The sequence below is a fragment of the Tenrec ecaudatus genome, chromosome 1, assembly GCF_050624435.1.
Source record: "Tenrec ecaudatus isolate mTenEca1 chromosome 1, mTenEca1.hap1, whole genome shotgun sequence".
NCBI classification, from domain to species: Eukaryota; Metazoa; Chordata; class Mammalia; order Afrosoricida; family Tenrecidae; genus Tenrec; species Tenrec ecaudatus.
Genome location: NC_134530.1, coordinates 224430535 through 224453621, shown reverse-complemented (window position 1 = coordinate 224453621; position 23087 = coordinate 224430535). Strand labels below are relative to the sequence as shown.

The window sequence follows — 23087 nt, the reverse complement described above, 5'->3', positions numbered from 1 at the left end:
GCCACTTTCCCCGGGGCGGGAGTGGGATTTGCCTAAACCTCCCGGAGTGGACCAATGAGATTGGAGGAGGGGACAGGTTTGGCCAACCAAAAAGTGGAGTTCATCTCGGCACCGTTACTGGGGCGGGGCGTACAGTTTCTACACCAATCAGATCTCGCCATGGGAAGGCCCGCCCCCTCCCAGAATCTTCCAATGCGGGCCCTGGGCGGATTCTAGTTTTCCCAATCCGTGCGCGGCGTTGGTAATTCAAACTGACAGTGGGGCCGAAACGCCGAGAAAGCGGAAGAGGGGCCAGAAAGCGGCGTGTTCGCTGACAGACTTCAGCCCGGACTGAGTCCTGTAGCGACCCCTGCCCGCTCCCCTGCCCCCTCGGCGCTCTCGAGCACCCGCTCCGAAAAGATCTGAGGAGACGGCGGGGGTCCTCGAGGGAGGGCGCGAGGGAACTGTGAGAAAGTTTGCACGCGGCGGGGGCCGGGGTCGGGGCTGCGGAGGAGGGTCGCCACAGCGAAAGACGCAAAAAGAACTGAGACTCGGGGGTCGTCCGGTGGACAGCTGAAAAGATTTGTGAATCCTGAAAGAAGAGAAGTGGGTAGGGACGCTCAACCCGCGATCCCAGAGTGGGGCGTCATGCCTGGACAGGGGACGTTGTCTGAGGCAAGGCTGTAAATTAAAGAGACTACCTGGGAAGGTTGCTGAAGGGGGGCAGGAGCGGAAAGAGAGCCGACCCTTTATAGGAAAACTACCTTGCAACATTTACCTCCTACCTGATTCAGTTCTCTTCCCTGAGACTTCGAAAGGAAAGCTAGATTTGCTGCTGCTTCCTATTTTCTTACTCAATATTTGTTTTTTTTTTAACCTTCTCATAGGGGAAGCAAAAAAAGAAAAGAACTTATTTCCTTCCCAATATCGGACTTTAAAAAAAAAGCCTCGAGGCCTAACAACTTGATTTTCTGATTTGAGTGAATTAATCTAGGAAGGGGTGTGCTGGTCATTCGCTTTCAAAATCCCCACATCTCATCCTGCCCAGGACGCCATGTCAACCAGCAGTTGTAGTTTCAAGGATCGGTGTGTGTCCATCCTGTGCTGCATATTCTGTAAACAGGTGCTCAGCTCTAGGGGAATGAAAGCGGTTTTGCTGGCTGATACTGAAATAGACCTGTTTTCTACAGACATCCCTCCTACCAAGTAAGTCTTGCTAGTGGCGGGCAACTGTAGCCTTTAACTACATGGGGCTAAGTGGATGGCTTGGACCTCTGAGAGTCAACAAGGAGGTTATCATTTTGGTGTGTCAGCCACTCCCTACCGTCTGATGAGCCCCTTGGAGTATCACTAAGTGGGCAGACTGTCTGGACCAAGTCTGTGGTTTAGCCAAAGTGGTCAAACCTGACGTAATGGTTCTAGTTCAATTATAGTCATGTGACCGTGCATCTCTTAAATTGGATCCCTGGCGCTGTGCCCCCCCCTCCCTTCCCCAACCACCCCCACCATCTTAATTCACTGGACCAAGGACATGACCTAGTCTCTAGCTAAATTCAGGCAAGATTTTCAGTACCATAGCAGAGGAGAGCGCGCGCATCTTTTTCCTTTTGACCTAATACATTTTGCGCTAAGAAACATTCCTAGTTTCCTACCATTGTTTACTATTGGCACACTGAGTCGGATCCATTGTCCATCACACTCAATATTCTTTCCTCAAATATATTTCTCCCTTTCTGATAAAGGCTTAACTCTGATTTTAATGGGATGGAATAGTGCTGTAGCCCCAAAATAATCCTTGTCTACCTTAAAGCCTATTTTGGTTATTAAGCCATTTATTTTTATAACCTTTATTTAATTTTTTAAAACTACTTATTTTGAGCTACCACGCTATTATCTTGATGCTATTAATTGAAATATATTTTGATGGCAGTATATTTTCTGTTTGTTGTTTATTTGGGGGGGCAGGTAAGTAGAGGTCTTAAGAATGTGCTTCTTGTTTGGAAAGATTAACTGTTTTCAAAAGCTCTCTAATGGTATTTTTTTCTTTCTATAGTTACCATTCACATGCCCTATGTGACTTCCAAAATTGAAACTTTGCCATTAAATTACCAATATATGCCTGTGCTCCAAACTTTGGGCACAGAACCAGAGGATGTAGGCTAGTAGCTACATGCCTTAAAATGAATTTCATTATAATGATTGAAGCTTAAACATTCAAAAATATACCCAGGTAAAACTGTAAACTCTCCTTCCTTTAAAGTCTTTTCTGAATTAGTTTACATGTAATTGTATCTAATGGCAGAGCCAAAGGTTCTTATTTATTGCAAAAGTGCCTGGATTGATATTTTAAGTCTGTGTGTGTTTATTTTTAGAAAAGGGCACTAGGCAATCAATCATAGAAGTTACTGTTGCCAAGGTTCTACAACTTGTTGTCTAGTGTTTTCCTTTTCAGTAGCATAAGTACACAAACATAAAAATTTAAAATATTAACCCCTTCACCTATATAATCATTTTGGTAATAAGGCAGTCATAAGAAAGACTTGGGTAAATTTCTCTGGGTGAGAGGCAGAGTCTAGAATAGAGCAGAATAGGGCCTTTTGTGTTGGCTCTTCTCCTTTGTAGGGGTTATTATGGTGATGGATTGATGTGCTAAGGAATGTGAATCAATGAACACAAAATTTTTTAAATGGGAGTCTTGTCATATGTTTATGGTAAGTTCAGAGTATTAACTGACTATAAAATATGCTATCATTTCCACTTTAGAGTCTCTTTCAGCTTTGGAGATAAAAAAATTTGGTGCTAAATCACAAAAGTATATTTGTTATATCCCCACTCTTTCCTCTCCAGTGCAGTGGACTTCATTGGAAGATGCTACTTCACGGACATCTGCAAATGTAAGCTGAAGGACATCGCGTGTTTAAAATGGTAATGTGTGGCAGTATTCCAGACAGTCCTGGGTTTAGAAGATGAATGTAGACGCCAAGGCACAGAGAAAGGTTCAGTGGGCTGTAACGAGTACTGGTTATAACCCATACAATGAACCATTAAAAAACCATTTGTTACTTAAAGCTATAAAGAAAGAGTCTTTTGATGCGTGGCATTTATATATGATTTTACAGTTTTTCAAAGTGGATTCACAAATACCTGCTTTAATTTTTGGAGCAAGTCAGTATAGTTTAGATTCTGTTTACATGCCTGAAAATCAAGTTTGAATCCTGGCCCTACTTTTATCCTATATATCTTCTATTTAAAAATAAATAAATAAAATTATTTTTTTTTAATTATTCTTAATATACCTTAAACCTCTCAACTTCTAAACCCTTGTTTCCTGATTTCCTGCATTCTCACATAGAGTTGTTCTGAAGATCATCTGATTCATGAATGATAAAAGGCTTGATAAATTGTAAATTCCAATACAGATGCCAACTACTAGTGTTATCTTTATTTTGGTATCATACTTTGAGAGATAGATCAACTGAGTGTATTATTTCCATTTTTAAAAGACAAAAAGTTTAAATGTTTTCACTTAAATAGGGTTTAGATTACAAATGATAATGCTAGACATTTAAATTTAAGTTATCAAACACTTCTTAGGTGCTAAAAATTACCTAATTTCATCATACTCATTGATGATACATTTATATCAACTACCTACCACATGCTAGTCACTATTATAGAAGCCGGAAACAAAGCAGTAAATGACAAAGCCACTAGCCTTCACTCATGATACTCTAGTGAGAAGGCAATTGATCAATAAGATATTTAAATAAATTAGATATTTAATTTGAAGGGAAGTGCTCTGAAGGAAATGATAATACATTACAGGAAATAATAAAGGTTAGGCAGGGACGTCTCACGAAGCAGAAACAGTGGGTGGAGTTGAGAGCCCAAGGATGGGGAAAGGTAGAAATAGAATATTCTGGGAACACTAACGACTCCAAACTCACTGCCATCAACTCAAGTCCAAGTCCACTCATAGCAACCCTGTAGGAAAAGTTGAACTGCCCTTTGGGTTTCTAAGATGGTGACTCTACAAAAATAGAAAGCCTTGCGTTTCTCCCTCAGAGCAGCTGGTGGTTTTGAACTACTGGTCTTGTGGTTAGCAGCCCAAAAGTGTAACCCATTATGCTCACAGGGTTCCTTATTCTAAGCAAATGCAAAGAACCCAAGGGTTCAGAAGACAGGGCCAGTGTGTCTGAGACATTGTCAGCCTGCAGGCAGTCATATGCATAGGCCAGAGAAGTAAGAGACCCTCAGATAATCTTGAAGAGCAATTCCAATACAGTCCACAGTAAATGTAATGTAAAATTGTCTTGTAGCCATATCTTAAAAGCATCATAACAGTTTTATTGACACATAATTCATACACAGTTCAATATTTTAAACATTTTAAACATTCAAAATCACCACAATTTTAGAACATTTTCTTCTTGTACTCATTATTAACTGCCATTTCCCCCCAACCGTCCCTGCCATACCCCAAGAAACTACTAATCTAGTCTCTCTACTTGCCACATTTTTAAAAAGAAACCTAATAAAATGAATTTTAATCACCTGCATTTTAATTTAGCCCCAAACAGGTTTCCTCCATTGTCCAAAAGAACAATCCTATGAAACCATTCGTTAACCAAAATGACGAAAAACAAAGATACAGGTGCCATTCATTTATGTGGGAATTGTTTGGAGCATTTCCGGACCCTAAAATCATCCTATGAAATCACACCAAGTTAGCACACAAAACCTAAAGTGACCCGAACATGCCCTGCCCACAGACAAGGTTCAAAGCTAAGGGCAGGTTGATGCAGGGCTGTTCCTGTGAAAGGCGCCTGGCCCCGCCCCCTCCCCTCACGCTGTGCACTGCCTCTTGACCAGGTGGCTGCAAAACAAACGTGGAAGCTAGTTTTGTTTCTCTCCTTTTTCCACAACAGCAAAATCGCTCAGATTTCTCTCGGTTAATGGAAACACAGGCGCTGGTCTAAATCTTTCGGGAATCCGATGTGGCAGGAAACTACATTTCAAGGAGTAAGGGGATACCTGTAGAGTCCCAAATATTATCATTTCAAGGTGTAACTAACAAGAATATTATTAATGGGATCTTTTACATTCTATGTGTTCATCTTTGCGATCTGGTGCATCTTGTACACTTACACTGCTCGTTCATCTCCGTTTCAACTACCGGACGTTTCAAGTGCTCTTGCAGCCACGTTTAGCCAGTGGCCAGTTTTAAGCAGTGCAGAGCAAGACCTTGGTAGGGTGTTGTATTTGTATTTCGGTTTCTGCCAACGGGAAGCCATTAAAGGGAGCCAAATGAGCTAATGTGTCACTCACTGGAGTGTTCGCTCCCTGAGAGCTGGAGTTTGGTTTTGTCCACTGCTCTACCCTCACAAAGGAGATGTGGTGCAGTACTTGAGTGCACGATCCACCAGATTGAGTGCTCAAACCCACCAGCTGCTTCATGGCAGAAATATGATACAGTCTATTTCCATGAAGCTGGACGGCCTTGGAAAGCCCCTGGCACAGTTCTGGGCTGGCCTACAGGGCCGAGCAGCCAACAGCACTCGGTTTGGGTTTCTTGTAGCTGTTGTTTCCCTAACCCCGAGAACAGTGCCTGGCATGTAGTAGATGCTCAATAAACATGATTTGCGTGAATGTTTAAGGGGATGACAAAATGAAAGTAGGTTGTCATGAAAGCCATATGATTCAGTCTTGCAATATAGTTCTTTACAAATAATGGTTAGTCCCAATCCAAGAACAACTTCTATTGTCATTTGTCCTTCAAACCAGTTAGGCTTATAGAACATATTTCCTGTGGGCCGGTACCTTTCATAGTATTGTTTAGGGCTTCGCAAAAATGACTGACTCCCACAGCTTATAGGGTGGGACCAAGCTATAATAAGAATTTTTACAACTCAAGGTATAAACCTTTTATGTTGTCATTAAAAAAAGGAAGGTGAAAGCATGAATTAAAATGTCCCCTGGATGTTCGTGCTGTTTAACATGGGACCAGATAGTAGAAGAAGCTATGAAAGAGTGAAGAACTTATAATCCATTGGATCATACTGAAGGCCTAAAAACTTTTGGAACTTTCCCTGAAGGCCCTGGATTTGCTTGCTGTCTGAATTTCTGCAAAAACACGGAGACTAAAATTAGAGCCTCCAGCTTGTGTTAAGTTTGCAGGGACTCATGCCGTCTTCCTACTCGTCCATCTGTTGGAACAGTTTTTAGGTGCTGACATGGACCGAGACCATTATAAGAACCCAACTTGCCAGTGGCCTGGACAGCAAAAATCTTTTACCTATAAATCTAGGCTTTGTCCACACAGCAAATCCATGTTGGGTCCTTCCCAGAACAATTCACAACCTAATGACATCCAGAACCTAGCTTCTGAAAATGCATAAAAGAAGATGACTTTTATTTTTTTCACTGAAAGGCTATTTCCCCGCATTTAATGGTAAAACTGAAACCGTGAAGAGTAGTTCTTATCCCAAAGACCCCAGCTATAGAGCTCGTTAGGAGAGAATAAGTTCTAAATTATATGGACGATCTAATGACATTAGCATATAAAAATGTTTATATGGCTAAGTATTGTATGGTGTCTAATGGCATTTACTTTCTTTTTAAGTGGGAACATTGTAGGTTATCACGTGATTGTTCCATGTAGTTCCTGCCTTCTCTCCTGTAACAACGGACACTTCTGGATGTTTCACAGTCAGGCAGTGCATGGTGTGCACAGACTAGACCCCACAGGTAAGGGCCGATGGGTGTAGACTTCCCTCTAGCATTTCTCTGCGGTATACCTGGGAGAAGTTCAGGGTGCTCTCTTTCTAGCAGGCGGGGATCAATCAGAGTAAAACTTCAGTGACACCCCTCGCCCCCTACTCACCTACACGTACATTCTCTTTTTAAGACAGTGAGCCAAAAAGAATTGTCATATCTGGGTTTATCACTATACTTAGGAGCTCAAACTTGGTTGGAATTCTTGGTCTGTTTTACATAGTTGTCTTAATTGTTTAAAACTGCTATGTTGAGAGAGATTCTCACTCCAGAGAATTTCATTGTGTGTGTGTGTGTGTGTGTGTGTGTGTGTGTGTGTGTGTGTGTGTGGTGTGTGACAGTGAGAGGGGCAGGATTGGGCAGGGGTGAGAGGTGGCATCGGAGGAGGAGAACTATGTAGTTTCTGCATTGCGTGATGTTGCTGGCATTTTAGCACCTATGCTCATCATTTATTATAGAGTTATAGCCAAGGGAAATATGTAACAACCATATGTTAACACTAATTATTTTTTTCTTAAGAAAGGACACTGCTAATCCTTAAAAGATATTTACATGATGTGCCTTGTGTTGCTTGGAGCCCCATCATAGGACACAGTTTCTCACTGTCTATATTTAAAACTTTGCATATATCCGCTGAACATGCTATCAGGAGAGACCCGTAGAGAGACAGTGACAAAGAGGAAGACCGGCGACAAGATGGGTTGACACAGTGGCTGCACCAATGGGCTCCACTCAGGACGCCTGGGAGGATGATGCAGGACCGGGCTGTATATGGTTCTGTTGGATTTAAGGCTGCTATGAATCAGCGCCTCCCAACAACAGCAATGTTTACTTGTTTACACAACACACCAAGTTGACTTTAAAGAACTTGACTATCAAAGGCACAAACGCTCTCAGACTCCTGGGTGCATGTTTTGCTTGTTTCTGGAACTTAAAGGATTTTCCTTTTTTTTTTTAAAGAATGGTTTGCCTTCACAGACTGAAAGATCAACAATTGTGTGCTAAGTTGTCAGGGTCTTTAAACCCTTCAATTATGCTCCAATGTTTATGGTCTCTGATTTTTTATTTTTTTCTTATCACCTGGGATTCTACTGTGGCTCTCACCCCCTCATTTGGGGTCTTAAGTTAAGACTGGTATGTTTAAAAGCACAGCAAACAAACTCCCTGCCATGGAGTCAGTGCTGACTCATACTGACCCTGTGCGTTTCTGAGACTGTGCCTGTCGACAGCAATGGAAAGCCCAGGCCTCTCACACAGATCTGCTGGTGGTTTCCAGCCGCCCAACCATGGGAACCGCAGCCCAACATGAAACCACGACACCGCCAGGAAGAAGGTCGTTTAAGCGAGCACATATTGCATTGCAGCTTCTACTAATTTAGTTTCATATTTTCTTTGCTCAGAGGATGCATGAAGGGAAGTTTCTGCTTTGAGGCTGTTTTTCCTGCTGTATAGTATTCAAAACACAGGGTGGGGATTTTTCCATTTGTATCTACTTTTGAATATTGGTCAATTTTTCAGAGATAAAAGCCCAGCATGCTTCCATTCACACTGATGCTAATCCATGTGAAACAGATGGGCTGCAAGGCTTCCTTCCTCCCCTCCTAACACCAAAAGGAAGGTGCTGCTTCTGTCAGATCCAATCTTGTCGCTCGTGTGTTCCTTGTCGTTTATTTTTTGTCCTTTGAACTGATTGTGCTGAGCTGCTTCATGTCTCTGGATATTGACTCCAAGAATATCAAACGTCTCCTTTGTAACCCTGATACTGTGGGGTAAAGCAAGACTGTAGCTTTTCGAGATAAAGGAGAGTTTCTGATAGCGTTGGAACTGCCCTTGCAGCACCTGAGTCCGCAACATCAAAGGGATGCAGACACAAGTTGTCTAAAACTAGCATGTTTAGACTGCAAAGGGCCCCGTGAGCTTTGTATTCTGGGCTAACCTCCACTTTTAGACATGTGTTCCAGAAGTTTTCTCTGAGGTGATGTGTGGGAAATTTCCACTCTAGTGCCTTCAAGGGCAAAGTGGCTTCGGCTCCACCTTTACCTTCCGGGGTTCCCATTTTCCTAGATTTTGGCTTAATTATTTCTTACTATCCTGTCCCGCTTACCCATTGTGCTGCTAACTGCCAGGTCAGCAGTTTGAACCTGCCAGCTCCTCCTCAGGAGAAGGACATGAGCCGTTCCAGTCTCGGAAACCCACAGGGACAGTTCTACCCTGCTCCACAGGGTTCCTGTGAATTGGCACCACCTCGATGGCACTGAGTGCAGTCTGGTTTGGTTTGGTTTTAGTCTGTCAACTCTTCAATGACCTATTACCAGAAGTACAACAAGCAAGGGAGTGGGGGACAGGACAGGACTTAGATAAAAGTGGGTTTTTTTGTTTTAGGTCTGAACCCATCTAAATACATAAAACTTTATGGAAAATGATATAATAAAATTCTGTAACCTCAGAAACATCAGATAGCTGCTAACTCTGCCTGCTAAAATCCCAGTATCTCACTCAACAGAAAGGGACAGGTAACGAATTCCACTGTGTGAACACGGAGCAGAGCACATCTTTGTACATGTCTCCCTGGGCGTCTGTTCAGACTGGGCAGTTAGAGGAAAGGATAAGGGATGGTTATCTTGGCCAAGTGTTCGTATCCACTCACTAAGGAAAACTTCATGGAGGGAAAAGAAATGCGCTCAATGAGCCGGGACTACCTGTATCAGCATAGGCAAACCTCAAAACCCAAATACTGAGTGATAAAAACAAATTGGAAACAATACACACAGTCTGATAAGTATCATTTTGTAGAAAAAAACATGTAAATATACAAACTATCAGTCTATGTAGACAAACTATCAGTCTATGTGAAAGCATCCATAATACAGAAAGGCAAGTCAGGGTAAAAAAAGTATTGCTACAAATCACCAAAACCTCTGCTAAGCATAGATATAGCAGTGTGACGCTGTTGTTTCTCAACATATTCTGCACCTAGGTCTTTGTTCCCGCGCTGACCCATCTCCAAAGAACTCCACACGCTCCCATTTGCACCGCACCCATGGGCTCCCTTTACGCTCCCTGTCATGGTGCTTTGAGTGCAGGGAACAGAAAAGTGACAGAAAAACAAGATGAGGGCAGTAGGGCGGGTGAGGCAAGGTTTCCCAATAGCATTCTTATGTAACAGCTCTAGAAGAATGAGTATTCTGATGGGGGGAAAAATTCCTCCTCAGTGTAACTGTCCTGGCCTTTTTCTGACCATTGCAGTTTTCCATTTTCTTAAAAGTGCTTCATATGAAGCCTTCGTATTCATCCTGTGTCCTTGGAGAGAATCTATCCAGATGACCCCTTGGGGAGCCCAGAAAGTGGTCACTGTAGCCTCCTGAGTTGACCTCTCTGCCTTGCACTTCAACTGGTCTGGCAGAATCCCCTAGAAGTTTGGGTTTCACTTTTGTTTCGAAGGCACCCTGATGAGACTAAGGCAAGTGTGCTACTGAACTTGTATGCCACCATCCACTGATCACAGAGACATGTTTAAACAAGTTTTGTTTGAAATAAACTCGTGTGTATGAATTAGAACCTTCATTGTGAGGCATTTTGACTTGTCCTCATGCTAGTAGTGGTAGAAACTGGATTCGAACCACATCTCTAGACCCTGACTTCTCCATTCCACCATGTTACTGTTACTTCAATGCGTGTGGAGGGGTCGCCAGAGTCGCTAAGTCATCCTTCCCCATGCTCACACTGACAACCGGACAGCTGTCCTTATCGAACATCACTGGCTTTCCTTGAGGTCAGTTACTAATGGGGCCATTTTCAATTTAGTGCTTTCAAGCTGTAGCATAGTCTCTGTGTGTGCCTGCCATAAGCCATCTCATCACTCTCTACTATATGTTTGGTTTGGTGCTATTTGTCTTTGGGGGGCTCTTCGTTGTGAAATCGAAATGTCCTTCCTTGATAGGAGTGTAGATTGCTGTTTGTTTATTTTATTGACTGCTGTAATAGAGGAGACCTAGAGGTGTCGCGATTACGCACGGGGCTGCTAACTGCAAGATCAGTGGTTCCAAACCACTCGAGGGAGAAAGATGGGGCTTTCTACCCCCATAAAGAGTTACAGCCTCGGAAGCCCACAGCAGAGTGCTCCCCTGTCCTATAGGGTCGCTATGAACTAACATCGACCCCATGGCAATGAGAGAGGGCTACGGCAGAATCCTGAATTTTACAACTCTGTTTTCCTTTATTCTAGGCCATAGCCTACCCCTACCTGGCCCCCTCAGCCTCCATTTCAAATAAGCCCTTGCGTGTTGTTGTTTTTAATCATTTTATCAGGGGCTTGTAAAGCTCTAATAACCTTCTGTACATCAATTGTATCAAGCCTATTTGTACACATGTTGCCATCATCATTTTCTAAACATTTGCTTTCTATTTGAGTCCTTAGTATCAGATCCTCTTTTTTCCTTCCCACCCTCTCCCAACCTTGGTTGTTTTAATTTTTTTTAAATGTACTTGATTGCTTCCATGTTTATTGAGGAAATGAGAAGACTTACTCCAGTTCATGCCCTGCATCCTCCCCGAGAAGCACTTGATCTATAAGAGCTCCATTTTTAAAGAGCAGGAAAACATACTAGAAAATTATCACTAGAGAGATTATACCACAAAGTAGGAGATAATAAATAGACCAATCATTTGAGGTTCTAAGATTTTAGAATTTAAGTCTTTGCTTCAAATAATTTATAGGAGTTTTAATGTCCTAGATGAACTTAGATATAATTAGATAAATGTAGTTGTGATAAATTCTTTAATGGCTTTTCTTAATTGCTAACAACTATGGCTTAGTCTAAGAGTTTTAATACCAATTTTGTACTCATGTTCTGCGTTGCAACTGTAGCCAGCACTAGATCATTTTATGGTTTATTTATTTGTAATTTGTAGGTGTAAATGTCCTGCTGTGGGGCAACTTGCCGGAGATAGAAGAGACTGCGGATGAAGATGTGCTAGATATGTCAGAAGAGTGCATTAGATGAAGGGAGTGACGGAACACGTGGGGGTCAAAGTTCTCCTCCTTTAAAGCACATCTTGATGGATGAGCTTTAGAATTGCTCATAAGGATTTACCAGGGATGTTTTTTAAAAGAAAAATGGGACATTGGTTGATTTATTTATTTGCTGTCTCCAAATTATTACCTCTGTTCATTTGAGCCAATGTAATTGTTGTCTTCTTCTACATCTGTGTTTTTCTTCCCCTCCTTGTCCATCGTTGAAGTGTGTTCTGAAATTCAGATCGAAGACTATTTTATATGTCAACTGGCTACCTCTTAATCTGAGAGTGTTTTCCTTTACAACTTGATATCAGAAACTTCCTGCTCATTTTACATTCCTGTATAAGGAAGCACTAGCACTCACACATCGAGCAAGCCCTGTAGATCAAGCTGAACCGAATATTAATAAGAGAGTTTTAAAACTCAGGCTGTTAGTCATGTTATATTGGTGGATACTGTTGTCATGTAATATTGGTGAGTCCTTATATATGGAGCAAATCTTGGTGAATCAGCAAATAGACTATATCGAAACTTTCAAATGCACCGAGAGAGCCTCTTAATCCTCCTGCACAATGTTAGGTCAGAAAATTAGCAATATGTTCTGTGTATCCAGATTATTTATTTACAGCCTTCTAAAACTGTTCCAGACATTGTGCTATGAAACCTCTGTCTTTAAATTGTCCTGTTCCCACGGACCTTCTCTGTGTTAATAGCATTCTAGATGAGTAGCCCCAGTCTCATCCCTGAAATAGAAAAACAATTAAAGAAGTGGTTTACGTGCTCTGTTAGAAAGAGGTAGAGTTTTGTGGTTTGCTTTGGTTTGGTTTTGAAGCTGCATTCAGAACCTCACAGGAATTGTAAAACTAGGATGATGTTGAGTTCTGGTTATTGGTACAGCTAAAATTAATACATCTCCTTACCTAATATGGCAACTCTAGGCATTTTGTCAATAATGATACTGATGCAGACCGAGTTATGTTTTATTAATAAAGTTTGGTCTAAAAGTTCTCTGTCTTCCTGTAACTTTTTACTGTACCCATTTTCCTTACCTAATAATGGAAAGCTAGTAAAATATAGACATAAGAGTTATCATTGCTGTGTATTTATGAAGTGCCTGGAGGAGCACTGGTGGCGTAGTGGTCACAAATTGGGCTGCTAACAGCAAGGTCAGCAGTTCAAAACCACCAGCTGCTCCAGTGGAGAGACACAGGGCTCTCTGCTTCCTTAAAGAGTTGTAGCCTCAGAAACCCACAGGGGCAGTTCTACCCCGTTCTATAGGGTTGCTGTGAGTCAGCATTAACTCCAGGACAGTGGGTTTTTTTGTTTACCATATGCCAGACAGAATTCTAAGTGCCATATATATTAAACTCACTCATTCCACACAACAGACCCATGTGGAGTTGGTGCCATTTTTGACCGATAAAACAGCTGAGACTTAGAGCGAAGTAACTGATCTGAAGTCACCCACCTGGTAAGAGGTGTGGCCAGATAAAAAATTCTTGACTGCCTGACCCCAAGGCTTCTGCTTTACTCCTTTATCCGGAATGAGCCTGCGCACCTCAGAACATGAAATCAGCTATGCTTTTATGCAGCCAGGATACCTGCTGGGTAACTCATTGTTCTGTACAATAAATGAGGCTATATGTGACTGCCTTCAAGATTGAACCATCTCTCACTGGATCTTCGGGTAAAAGTGGCCTAAGTGAAAAAGGAGGCCTTCGACGAGGTGGGTGGACACAGTGGCTGCATGACAGGGCTCGGGCACAGGAACAGTGGTGAGGCTGGCGCAGGCCCGGGCGGTGTTTCATTCTGCTGTGCACGGGGTCGCTATGGGTCTGAGTCAGCTTGAAGGTGTCCAACAATAACACAAGAAAAGGTGCTACAGGAAATAACTGTTACTAAGACCCAGAAAACTTCTTCAAGCCTTTTACAGTAGCCTACAACACTGACAGCAGGTCCCAAAAGAACCTAAAAACACACACACACACAAATGGAATAATTTGGTTTTAGAGTCAATTAAGCTTCTTTAACTTCCCTGGAATAATTTCTGGATCAAGGTCGGGATCATGAATAAAATTTTTTAAATAAATGAATATTACATTACATAATTCTTCCATTAACATAGTCAGCTAGGGGAGAAATGTTTAGTGCTAGAGAATATTGCAAATTTAAAATTCTACAGAGTTCATCTGGTTTCCTTCCATTCAGCTCATGCCTTCAAAGGCCTGGGTTGACGGAGGGGCTCGTTGAAGAACAAGAGCAAGACAAAGGTGTGGTGATTGGAGCAGTCCCCAAATGTAATCCCCCTGCAGCTGGAGAATATTTTTAACAACTCAGCTACCCTTTGGCTGAGTTACAGGAAGCGGAAGATGGATTAGTAATATTTTATCGAAAGAAATACATCCATGGCACTGATTTTTGGTTTTGTTTTGAACAAGAGACCTTTACATGCTCTTTGTGGTGCAGTGGTTAAGAACCCAGCTGTGAATCCAAAGACCTCCGGTTTGAACCCACGAGCTAGGCTGAAGATGGAAGACGTGATAGTCGGCTTCTCTGAAGATTACAGTCTTGGAAACCTTGGGTGGCAGTTCTACTCAGTCGATACGGGCTGGAATCAATGCAAAGGCAGTGGGTTTGGTGCTGGGGTTTTGGTAAGACCCAAACCAGAACGGCATTGGTATACTTAGCATACCTGTAAGTCCTAGAAAATCCATCCAGGTGTTGGCCCTCCTTTAATATTTAAGTCAACGAACCTGTACTGCCCTCCCAGAATGCATCAGGAGTGACAGGGCTTACACTTGCCTTCACGGAATGCAAAGTGCATGGGGGTGGAAATCGACTCAAAGGAGTCTAATTCGACCCGAGAAGTGATCTTGCAAAGACATGTTCCTATGGCAATGACTCCAGCAATGAAGTAAACAATCATTCGGAGCAGCAAAAGCAGGAGTTGAAAAGGTTAAAGAAGACATGCCGTCTGAACTACGCGTTGAAGCGCAGGAGCTGGCGTGTGTTCTGGGTAGAGAGAAGTGCATAAGCGGTAGGCGGGAGTTCCAATGTACCTGGCGTGTTCTGGGTAGAGAGAGGCGCATAAGCGGTAGGCAGGAGTTCCAATGTACCTGGCGTGTTCTGCCACATTATTAGTGGCTGCCATAGCTCTGGAACATGAGTTACTTAGAGGATGACACTAAACAAAGAAGGTTGGGATCATGTCATAAGCACTTTTATGTGACCGTAAGGAGTTTAAAGTCAATGTACAGTAGCAATGTGGAGATATTGAAGTTTTTAAGCAGGAGACTAAAATGATAACCTTGAGGAAGCAAGCCCTTAGGGTGAAGTGGAAGCAAGTTCAGTTTCCTAATGTCCTTTCCCAGAGGTGTTTAACAACTTGACCATGAAAATTAGATTTATTACCTTACCCTGAGAACACAGATACACCTTTAAATTCCCTGAATGGCTTCTGTTGTTTTTTTATCATTTTATTAGGGGCTCATACAACTCTTACCAAAATCCATACATACATCAATTGTGTAAAGCACATTTGTACATTCATTGCCCTCATTCTCAAAACATTTGCTCTCCACCTAAGCCTCTGGCATCATGATGCTCCTCAGTTTTCCTCTCCCTCCCCGCTCCCCCATCCCTCATGAACCCTTGATAATTTATAGATTATTATTTTGTCATATCTTGCCCTGTCCGACGTCTCCCTTTACCCACTTTTCTGTTGTCCATCCGCAGGGAGGAAGTCACATATAGATCCTTGTCATCGGTTCCCCCTTTCCATCCCACTCTCCCTCCACCCTCCCGGTATCGCCATTCTCACCACTGGTCCTAAAGGGATCATCCACCCTGCATTTCCTGTGTTTCCAGTTCCTATCTGTACCAGTGTACATCCTCTGGTCTAGCCAGATTTGTAAGGTAGAATTGGGATCGTGATTGGGGTGGGGAGGTGGGGGGGAGGAACTATTTAGGAACTAGAGGAAAGTTGTATGTTTCATCATTGCTATATCGCACCCTGACTGGCTCGTGTCCTCCCCGAGACCCTTTCTGTAAGGGGATGTCCAGTGCCTACAGATGGGCTTTGGGTCTCCACTCCACACTCCTCCACCCATTCACAATGATATGATTCTTTTTTCTGATGATACCTGATCCCTTCGACACCTCATGATCGCACAGGCTGGTGTGCTTCTTCCATGTGGTATTTGTTGCTTCTGAGCCAGATGGTCACTTGCTTACCTTCAAGCCTTTAAAACCCCAGATGCTATATCTTTTGATAGCCGGGCCCTATCAGCTTTCTTCACCACAGTTGCTTATTCACCCGCTTTGTTAAATGGCTTGTGTTTTACAGAGCATCTGGTCTTTGGTGGGGCACTGCCTTCCCACCCCTCCATCAACCCCTTCTCCATCTTGTCATTCCTGAAGTTCAAGGCAGGGCCCGTGAGTCACCAGCTCACCTACCAGGGCTTTTTCTGCTATTTTTATCTTTTTTCCTCAAACCAGTTTCTCAACCTCAAACTCAGTCTTTGTTGGGACTTCTCGGGTGGGGCCTAATCTCGGAGCTATAATAGTTTGAATAATCTCTGCCTTGAAAACCACATCTTTCACGACTAGTACTCCAGAAAGAGAGCCTTATAAAGAGCTGCTCTCCTGACCTCTGACTCACATGGGCTGATGGAGAAGAAGCTGTAGTGCTTTCCTGTGGGTGAGCAGGAACTGGCCGTGCTACAGAAAATCACTGACGAGACCATCAGGAGAGAGAGGAGGACGCAGGAGAAGGTATGGACCAAGTCACTACACTGCAGTGAGAACTTCACAGAGGCTTCCCCCCACTTTAACATCCATGCTTATAAAAGGAAATAGTTTCCCTTGCTGAGTTTTTTTTTTTCTTTAAAAGCAGCCTAAACCATAGTTTCTTTCTTGCCTGGTATTGAGTGTATGCCAAATCTATCCTAAACTGCACAGATGGAAAAAATTAGTCTATGTCTGTGGTACCTCTGAGGTTGAATATTTTTAGTACTTAAATCTTTAGCTAAAGATTCTTTCTTCTAAGACGCTCAAAAAGAGTCATTTTATTGTCATTCAAAGGGCAAACCCACTATAAGAAAAATTAATAATATCATGTGTTTATCTACCCCTTTATAGTTCTATGATGAACTTTCACATGCACTTTAATGTAGTCCAGGCGTCCTCAAACTACGGCCCACAGCCCACATGCGGCCTGCCGAGGACATTTATCCAGCCTGCCGGGTTTTTTTTGCCCCATTTGTTTTTTTACTTCAAAATAAGATATATGCAGTGTGCATAGGAATTTGTTCATAGTTTTTTTTTAACTACAGTCCGGCCCTCCAACGGGTCTGAGGGACAGTGAACTGGCCCCCTGTTTAAAAAGTTTGAGGACCCCCTGGTGTAGTCTGTAGAATAAATGTGGGAGCCGTCATTCCCATTGTGCGAGTTAAGAAAGAAAATCACAGGCTCATCACCGGAACAATCAGAAGACTCCGACTTGAGTCTGGGTCTTGAGATCTTAGCTGAGTTCTCTTTCCAGTTCCCGAGATACTGTGAACCTCAGTCTGTTTTTCCCTTTCGGTTATAAAATTTAGGCTGGATCATTTTTTGACTTTCAGTTTCAAAGTCCAGCTACTTTAAGCAATGAATCTCTATGAACAAATATTTATTGACTGCTCACTGTGAGCAAAGCAGACGCCAAAGATTCCGCAGTGATGTAGGACAAATCCCTGCTCTGACGTGGAGTCAGCATTCCAGTTGTGGGGGTGGAATAAAGGGAACTCACGTTGATTGAGGGTCTCCTCCCTGTCAGGCACTGTCCTACATGCCCTGTCCACTAACAATCCTAAAATGCAGGTCCTGTTCTTGTCAGGAAGCAAAGGCAGAGAAAGGTCCAGAACTTGCTAGTGAATGGCACCACTCTAAGCACCAACATTAATTAGCTCAATGAATATGTTTCCTTTTTACTATCGTTGTCTTCAATGCAGATAAAGCCAAGTTTCCACTATTAGATCTCAGTTGATTTTTGTTTTAAATTGAGATAGGAACAAATAGTATCTCTTTTCAGTGAGGGACAGTTGGTGTGTGACAAGAGTGCTGGTCATTTACACTCTAGAGGGAGAAGTCAACTAGGCAAAAACTCATTTCTAGCTTTGCTGTACTTCTATCAGGAAACAAAGCCCTTGTCACTAGTTGGGATTTTTATATTGCGAGCAACAGAAGTTTATATAAGAGTAAAGAAACCAACATCAGCAACAGCCACGAAAAACCAGGGGTCCTGGAGTCAATCCCAACTCATGATGACCCCACGTGTGTCAGAATAGAACCACCCCATCGGGTGTCAATGGTGAACATTTTGGGTGAAGCTCACCACCCCTTCTTCTCAGACACCTGTGGGTGGACCCCTAAGTACCTGCTTTTCAATAAACAGCCAAGATTGTCACAATTTGTCCTACCCAGAACAAAACCTGTCCTTTCAACCATTTGTGTGCCTCAAGTGTTTCATACTAATTAAGCAAATTAAATGCCCACCCTTTGCTAATTGCTCCAGATTTGGCCTTCCTTATAAGGGTGCCTTTAAAATCTACTTCTATTGGAAATTCAGAAGCAGCTTTGCCTTAATTGAGCACAGTTGGATCTTTATAACAGAACCGCCTCTTTTTTAGGAGGGAAGCAAGACAGGTATCACTGCAGATTTGCCTCTTGAGACTTCTAGAAGAGTGGGTTGACAAACATATAAAGAGTCTTTGGATCTGCCAATTATAGACCCCCCCTTGATGTCTGCCCACCAGAATGGAGCGCTACACACACCTCCATTCACACAACCCACTTCTTCGGGGACGGGGCCACTGGTAAGAGCAGGCAGATGGGGATGACTCACTTGAGGAGAGCTACACCCAGAATGTCACAACAGTTGGCTTTCTGTCACTGCATCCTTGGCATCGTTCTTCTACCCAAAGGAACCACCTGCTATTATGACCGTGACACCTGAAAAGCTTTCTGTGTATTGCAGGAGATTGCTCATGCGTGGGTAGATTTTTCAGGCTGTTCAGTGGTATTTTTTTGGTAATGGTTCTTTGGGGGAAATATTCTCAGAGCCTGGAGCATTGCCTTGTCTTAATCAAAATTGCTCTGCAGCCTTGTTCCCAAATATCTGAAAACATTGAGCTGCAGATGGAATTCAGTAGAAGACACACTGAGCTCATTTCCTTTTCCGTGGCATTACCTAGAGAAATCAAGCTGTCAGTCTCCCGAAGAACAAGGCCTTGAAGAGAGAGAGGACAGCCAATGCCACAGGAAGCAAGAGGGACCGAGGAGCTTGCCCTTCAAAGACTTCTCCCCATCCTCCCAAAGTCATCTTTATCTGGTGAAAATGGTATGACAAAACAAAAGCAAGTCCCAAACAAAACAGAAACCCAGGCCTAGAATGCTTCGCCTGGGATGGTTGGGTACAATGAAAGTGGAAATGGACTGAAAAGGCATCTCGAATCCTAAATCTTTCTTGATACTCCAGGATCTACTCAGAAAGGGGATTCTGTCATAATCGGGGTTAATTGAAAACAATCATCTCTAAATTATGCTTTCCCTTGTAAAATGTAAATCTCATCATTTAACCAATCTTTAATGAGCATCTATTATGTATCAGGGACTATTTTGCTGGGGCATGATAGTGACTCAGGCAGGTTTTACCTTAAAAACGAACAAACAAACCCTTCCTCCCAGCAGCGCAATGGCTAAAATGCTAAGAATTAAATTTCTCAGACTCCCTTGCAGTTAGAGGTTTAGACACAGCCAACGTTTTACCAATCATATATACTGGCACAAGTTTTGAATCCAGAGCTTGGTGTAAGTGGGGGAAAGGCAGAGCTGGCACATTCGTGATCCATTTCAGTCAAGCTGCAGCATAGAGGTCTAGAGTCAACAGAGCGTGTAGTGACTTCCTGATGCCCAGTTCATGGCTAAGGCGGTGTGTTTTTGGAGAGAGTGGTTGATAACTTCTTGATCCTACTACCCCTTGATGGCAGAAGCAGTAGTACCTTTGGTAGGACCAGGTCTATAGTTTTATTTAGCAAATCATTCCAAGAGGCCTATCTGAGAACCAGCTGCTTCTGTCCTGCAATGGTTTGGAACAACAACTTCACTGGCATTTCAGTTACCTGCTGCTGTTCAGTGCGCACCCCTGACACACAGTGGGTTAACACAGCAGTAAGTATGACTTTCCACAATTCTGCATGTTGGCTGATTAGTGCTTCTACTGAGTCACTTGTTGCATTCTGCTATCAGATGTGCTAGACTGGAAGGGTCTGGATCCCCTCACCCATAGATCTGGGACTGCGACAAGGATGTCTAGTAGGCTGATCTCTCTCTCTCTCTCTCTCTCTCTCTCTCTCTCTCTCTCTCTCTCTCTCTCTCTCTGTCCATGGTCTCGCATCTTGTAATCTAGCCTGAGGCCTTTATGTGACAAGAGGGGACAAGGAAAGCTGTGAGTATTCTGATGGCTCAGGTTGGCGGTCATTCGGCATCACTTCTGCTTCAGGCAAACAGCCCAAGGGAGGCAGAAGCTGGCCCAGTTTTAAGGGGAGGGAAAACATGTATTGACTGGAGAGTGGTAAAGTCACGCGGCAGAAAGGAGTGCAAGATAGGAAGAGTTGTAGCATTTTTCGAAACAAGCCACCACAACTATTTTAAGCCTCTGCTTCAAACATAAATAGCTGAAGTGGTTTCTGTCATCTGCAACTGAACTCGATTGACGGTCAGTGACGGCAAGCAGAGGGATCAGATGGGAAGTGGCCGCAGTGGTGCAGGGAGGAGATGGCCATGGCACTGGCTAGGACCGAAAGGAAGCGGTGCAGCATAATTTGGAAGGAGAGCTGACTGGATTCTGATGCAGTTGGAGGCGGGGTGGGAGACAGTGATGACGCCAGGGCTTTGGGGTGAATGTCGATGCCATTCAGAGAGCTAGGAAACACAGAGGAAGAATACATTCAGGGGAGATATTTTTAAAAGTTCATCTTCAACCTTCCTTTTAGACATTGTAGAGTTGGATATAAGATTCTCAAGTTTGGGGGAATAGGTGTGGCCTTCAGATGCAGCTCCCTGCCTATCAAAGGTGCTAAACGAAACAAACGTGTACGTGGTCACCCGGAGGGAAGTGTAGACAGAGAGGAGACTGAGCCTTGGAGCACAGCAATGGGACACCTTCAAAAAATGAAGACTGTGAGGGGGAGACTCTGCCTTCCAGTGGACTCCAACTCACAGAGACTCTCCAGAACAGGGGAGAGCTGCCCCTGAGATGGTCACTCCATGGAAGTCGAAGCCTTGTCCATCTCCCAGCTTGTCCTTCTTTTCCAATTCCCTTTTGCAGGTTGGAGAATGCCAACTATGAATTTCTAGAAGGAAAAGGAGGGAGGAGATAGGCCCGGAAACAGTGTCCATCTGCCAAGTGAGCCACCTCCTCCTTTAGATTGCCAGTCTGGAGCCTGACAGTCACATTCAGGAAGCAAAACCAAGAGCAAAGGCCAACCTTTCCTTGCCCCTTGAATCTCAGCAGCCCGGGCTTCGTGGCATCCGGGAGTGGGGAGGGAGGAGCAGACATGTGCCTCCCTGGGCTGCTCGTGGAGGATTTAGGAAGGTCAGATGAAAAGCCAATACTTCACAGTCTGCTGTAGCCTTCCCTTTCCTGCCTGTCAGAACGAATGCCCATTCAGCCTCTCTAAAGAGAAGATGCCATCACGGTTTCCACCGTCACTGACGCGAGGCTGGATTCTTACTGACAGTGGCCCTGTGTCCCTCAATAGGCCAATGTGAAGATCGTTTCTCTCGGAGCTGGTCGGGGATTGTGGATCGAATGGTGGTGGTGAAAACTGCACTGACGTAGCCTCCCCTTTGGGAGCGCTGTGCCTTCAAGGGGGATGGGCTGAGCCATGTGCTGCAATCACGATGGCATTGATTAAATGCCAATTACTCCTGGGCGCTTCTCAAAGGCTCCTGCTACACAGTTGAAACTGGGATTTTCTGTGTGATATTAGATCGGGTCCCGATAACCCTCAGGGATAGCTGGTGTGGGATCGCTCACAATTACCCATGTCATGTACTTTAATCAACCGCATGCTTACTATTAAAATCAGTCTCCACACCCACTAGGAAGCATTACTCAAGTTAGGTCCCCCCTCCCCCAACCCTGCTCACACGAGCCTGAGCTTATGACCCATAGATGATGAAGTCACTCTGGTGAAGTCATCCTCAGTGGGATGGTGGCAGTCCTCCAGCCAGAACCAGACCTTCACCACAACCAATCACCTGCCTGGAAGGATGATGGATCCTACCAGCCCAGCCAGAGGTCAAGTTACCTGTCTGGCTTTTCAGCTGGGTATCAATTTTCTGTCTGGCATCCAGCCGGCCACAGATTCACCTAGTTAACACATGTTTCCATGAATAAATACATGGAAAAGCCTATGCATGCATAGGGCTTCCCGGACAATCCTTTCCAACAAAGTGTTGGGTCTAATCACCACCACAGACTGATCCTGCCATCATCATTGATGCAGACGGCAGAACGTGCTGGAAAAAGGGCGGGTTAAGGTTTGAGCTAAGAGGCTGGCTCACGTCTCCAACTCGCTGCATGACCTTAGGCACCCTCTTCCAAAACAAGGGGGTTGAGCAATGTGTTTTCTGAGATCCCTTCTGACTCTTGGACTGGGTGGACTCATTTCATCTCTGCAGGGAGATTCATGTCCGCACACCATAAGCGATTAAACGTCAAAAATAACCGAAGAATAAACAACAGTGAATTAATTGATTTTAAGGGTAGTGACAGACAGGGGCATGACAGGCTAGCAAATAATCATCGATGGTTGATTTCTTTTTGTATACTAAGCTGAAACCCACGCCGATCCTAATCTCCATCTCCGCATATGGATTTCGTGTAAGAGTCTGACCGGAACTGCTTGAGAGACAGTCTTCTCAGCTTGTTGTACTTTCCTGTGTGACTTCATCTGCTTCTTCAACTGAATGAGAGGCTTCCTGAGAGAGCGCTGGGATTACTCAACCAGTCACGGCTCCAAGGAGCTGCTCAGTTATTCACCAGTACTAGGGCAGGGGTTTCAATGTCCCAGCCGCCATTTCATTGAAGTCGGCCATCAGAGGCTCTGCTTCTCAGAATATGATTTTCCATGCTGATATGGACCTCCTGTTTATACAGTGTTCTTTATATTTTAAGAAGAGAGTAAAGGAATGCCTTGGATTCTGCTGACTCACCGCTGCACATTTGGTTTTAATTGAAATAAATGAAAGAGCTCTCCCATTGTGCATAAGG

General features: G+C 43.7%; 1 protein-coding gene across 1 annotated transcript; it reads left to right on the top strand.

Annotated features, from left to right (window-relative positions):
• The first annotated feature begins 275 nt into the window (after nt 1–275).
• On the top strand, nt 276–12723 carry FAM72A (family with sequence similarity 72 member A). Its single transcript, XM_075529450.1, has 4 exons — nt 276–1185; nt 2827–2904; nt 6602–6726; nt 11665–12723. The coding sequence occupies exons 1-4, from the start codon at nt 1034–1036 to the stop codon at nt 11754–11756; spliced, it is 447 nt and encodes a 148-aa protein (XP_075385565.1). The 5' UTR covers nt 276–1033; the 3' UTR covers nt 11757–12723.
• Nucleotides 12724–23087: the final 10364 nt, after the last annotated feature.

Coding starts and splice junctions, on each gene's coding strand:
- FAM72A (XM_075529450.1), top strand. CDS start 1,034: ATGTCAACCAGCAGTTGTAGTTTCAAGGATCGGTGTGTGTCCATCCTG. Junction 1,186..2,826: donor ACAGACATCCCTCCTACCAA/GTAAGTCTTGCT, acceptor TTTCCTCTCCAG/TGCAGTGGACTTCATTGGAA. Junction 2,905..6,601: donor GACATCGCGTGTTTAAAATG/GTAATGTGTGGC, acceptor TTTCTTTTTAAG/TGGGAACATTGTAGGTTATC.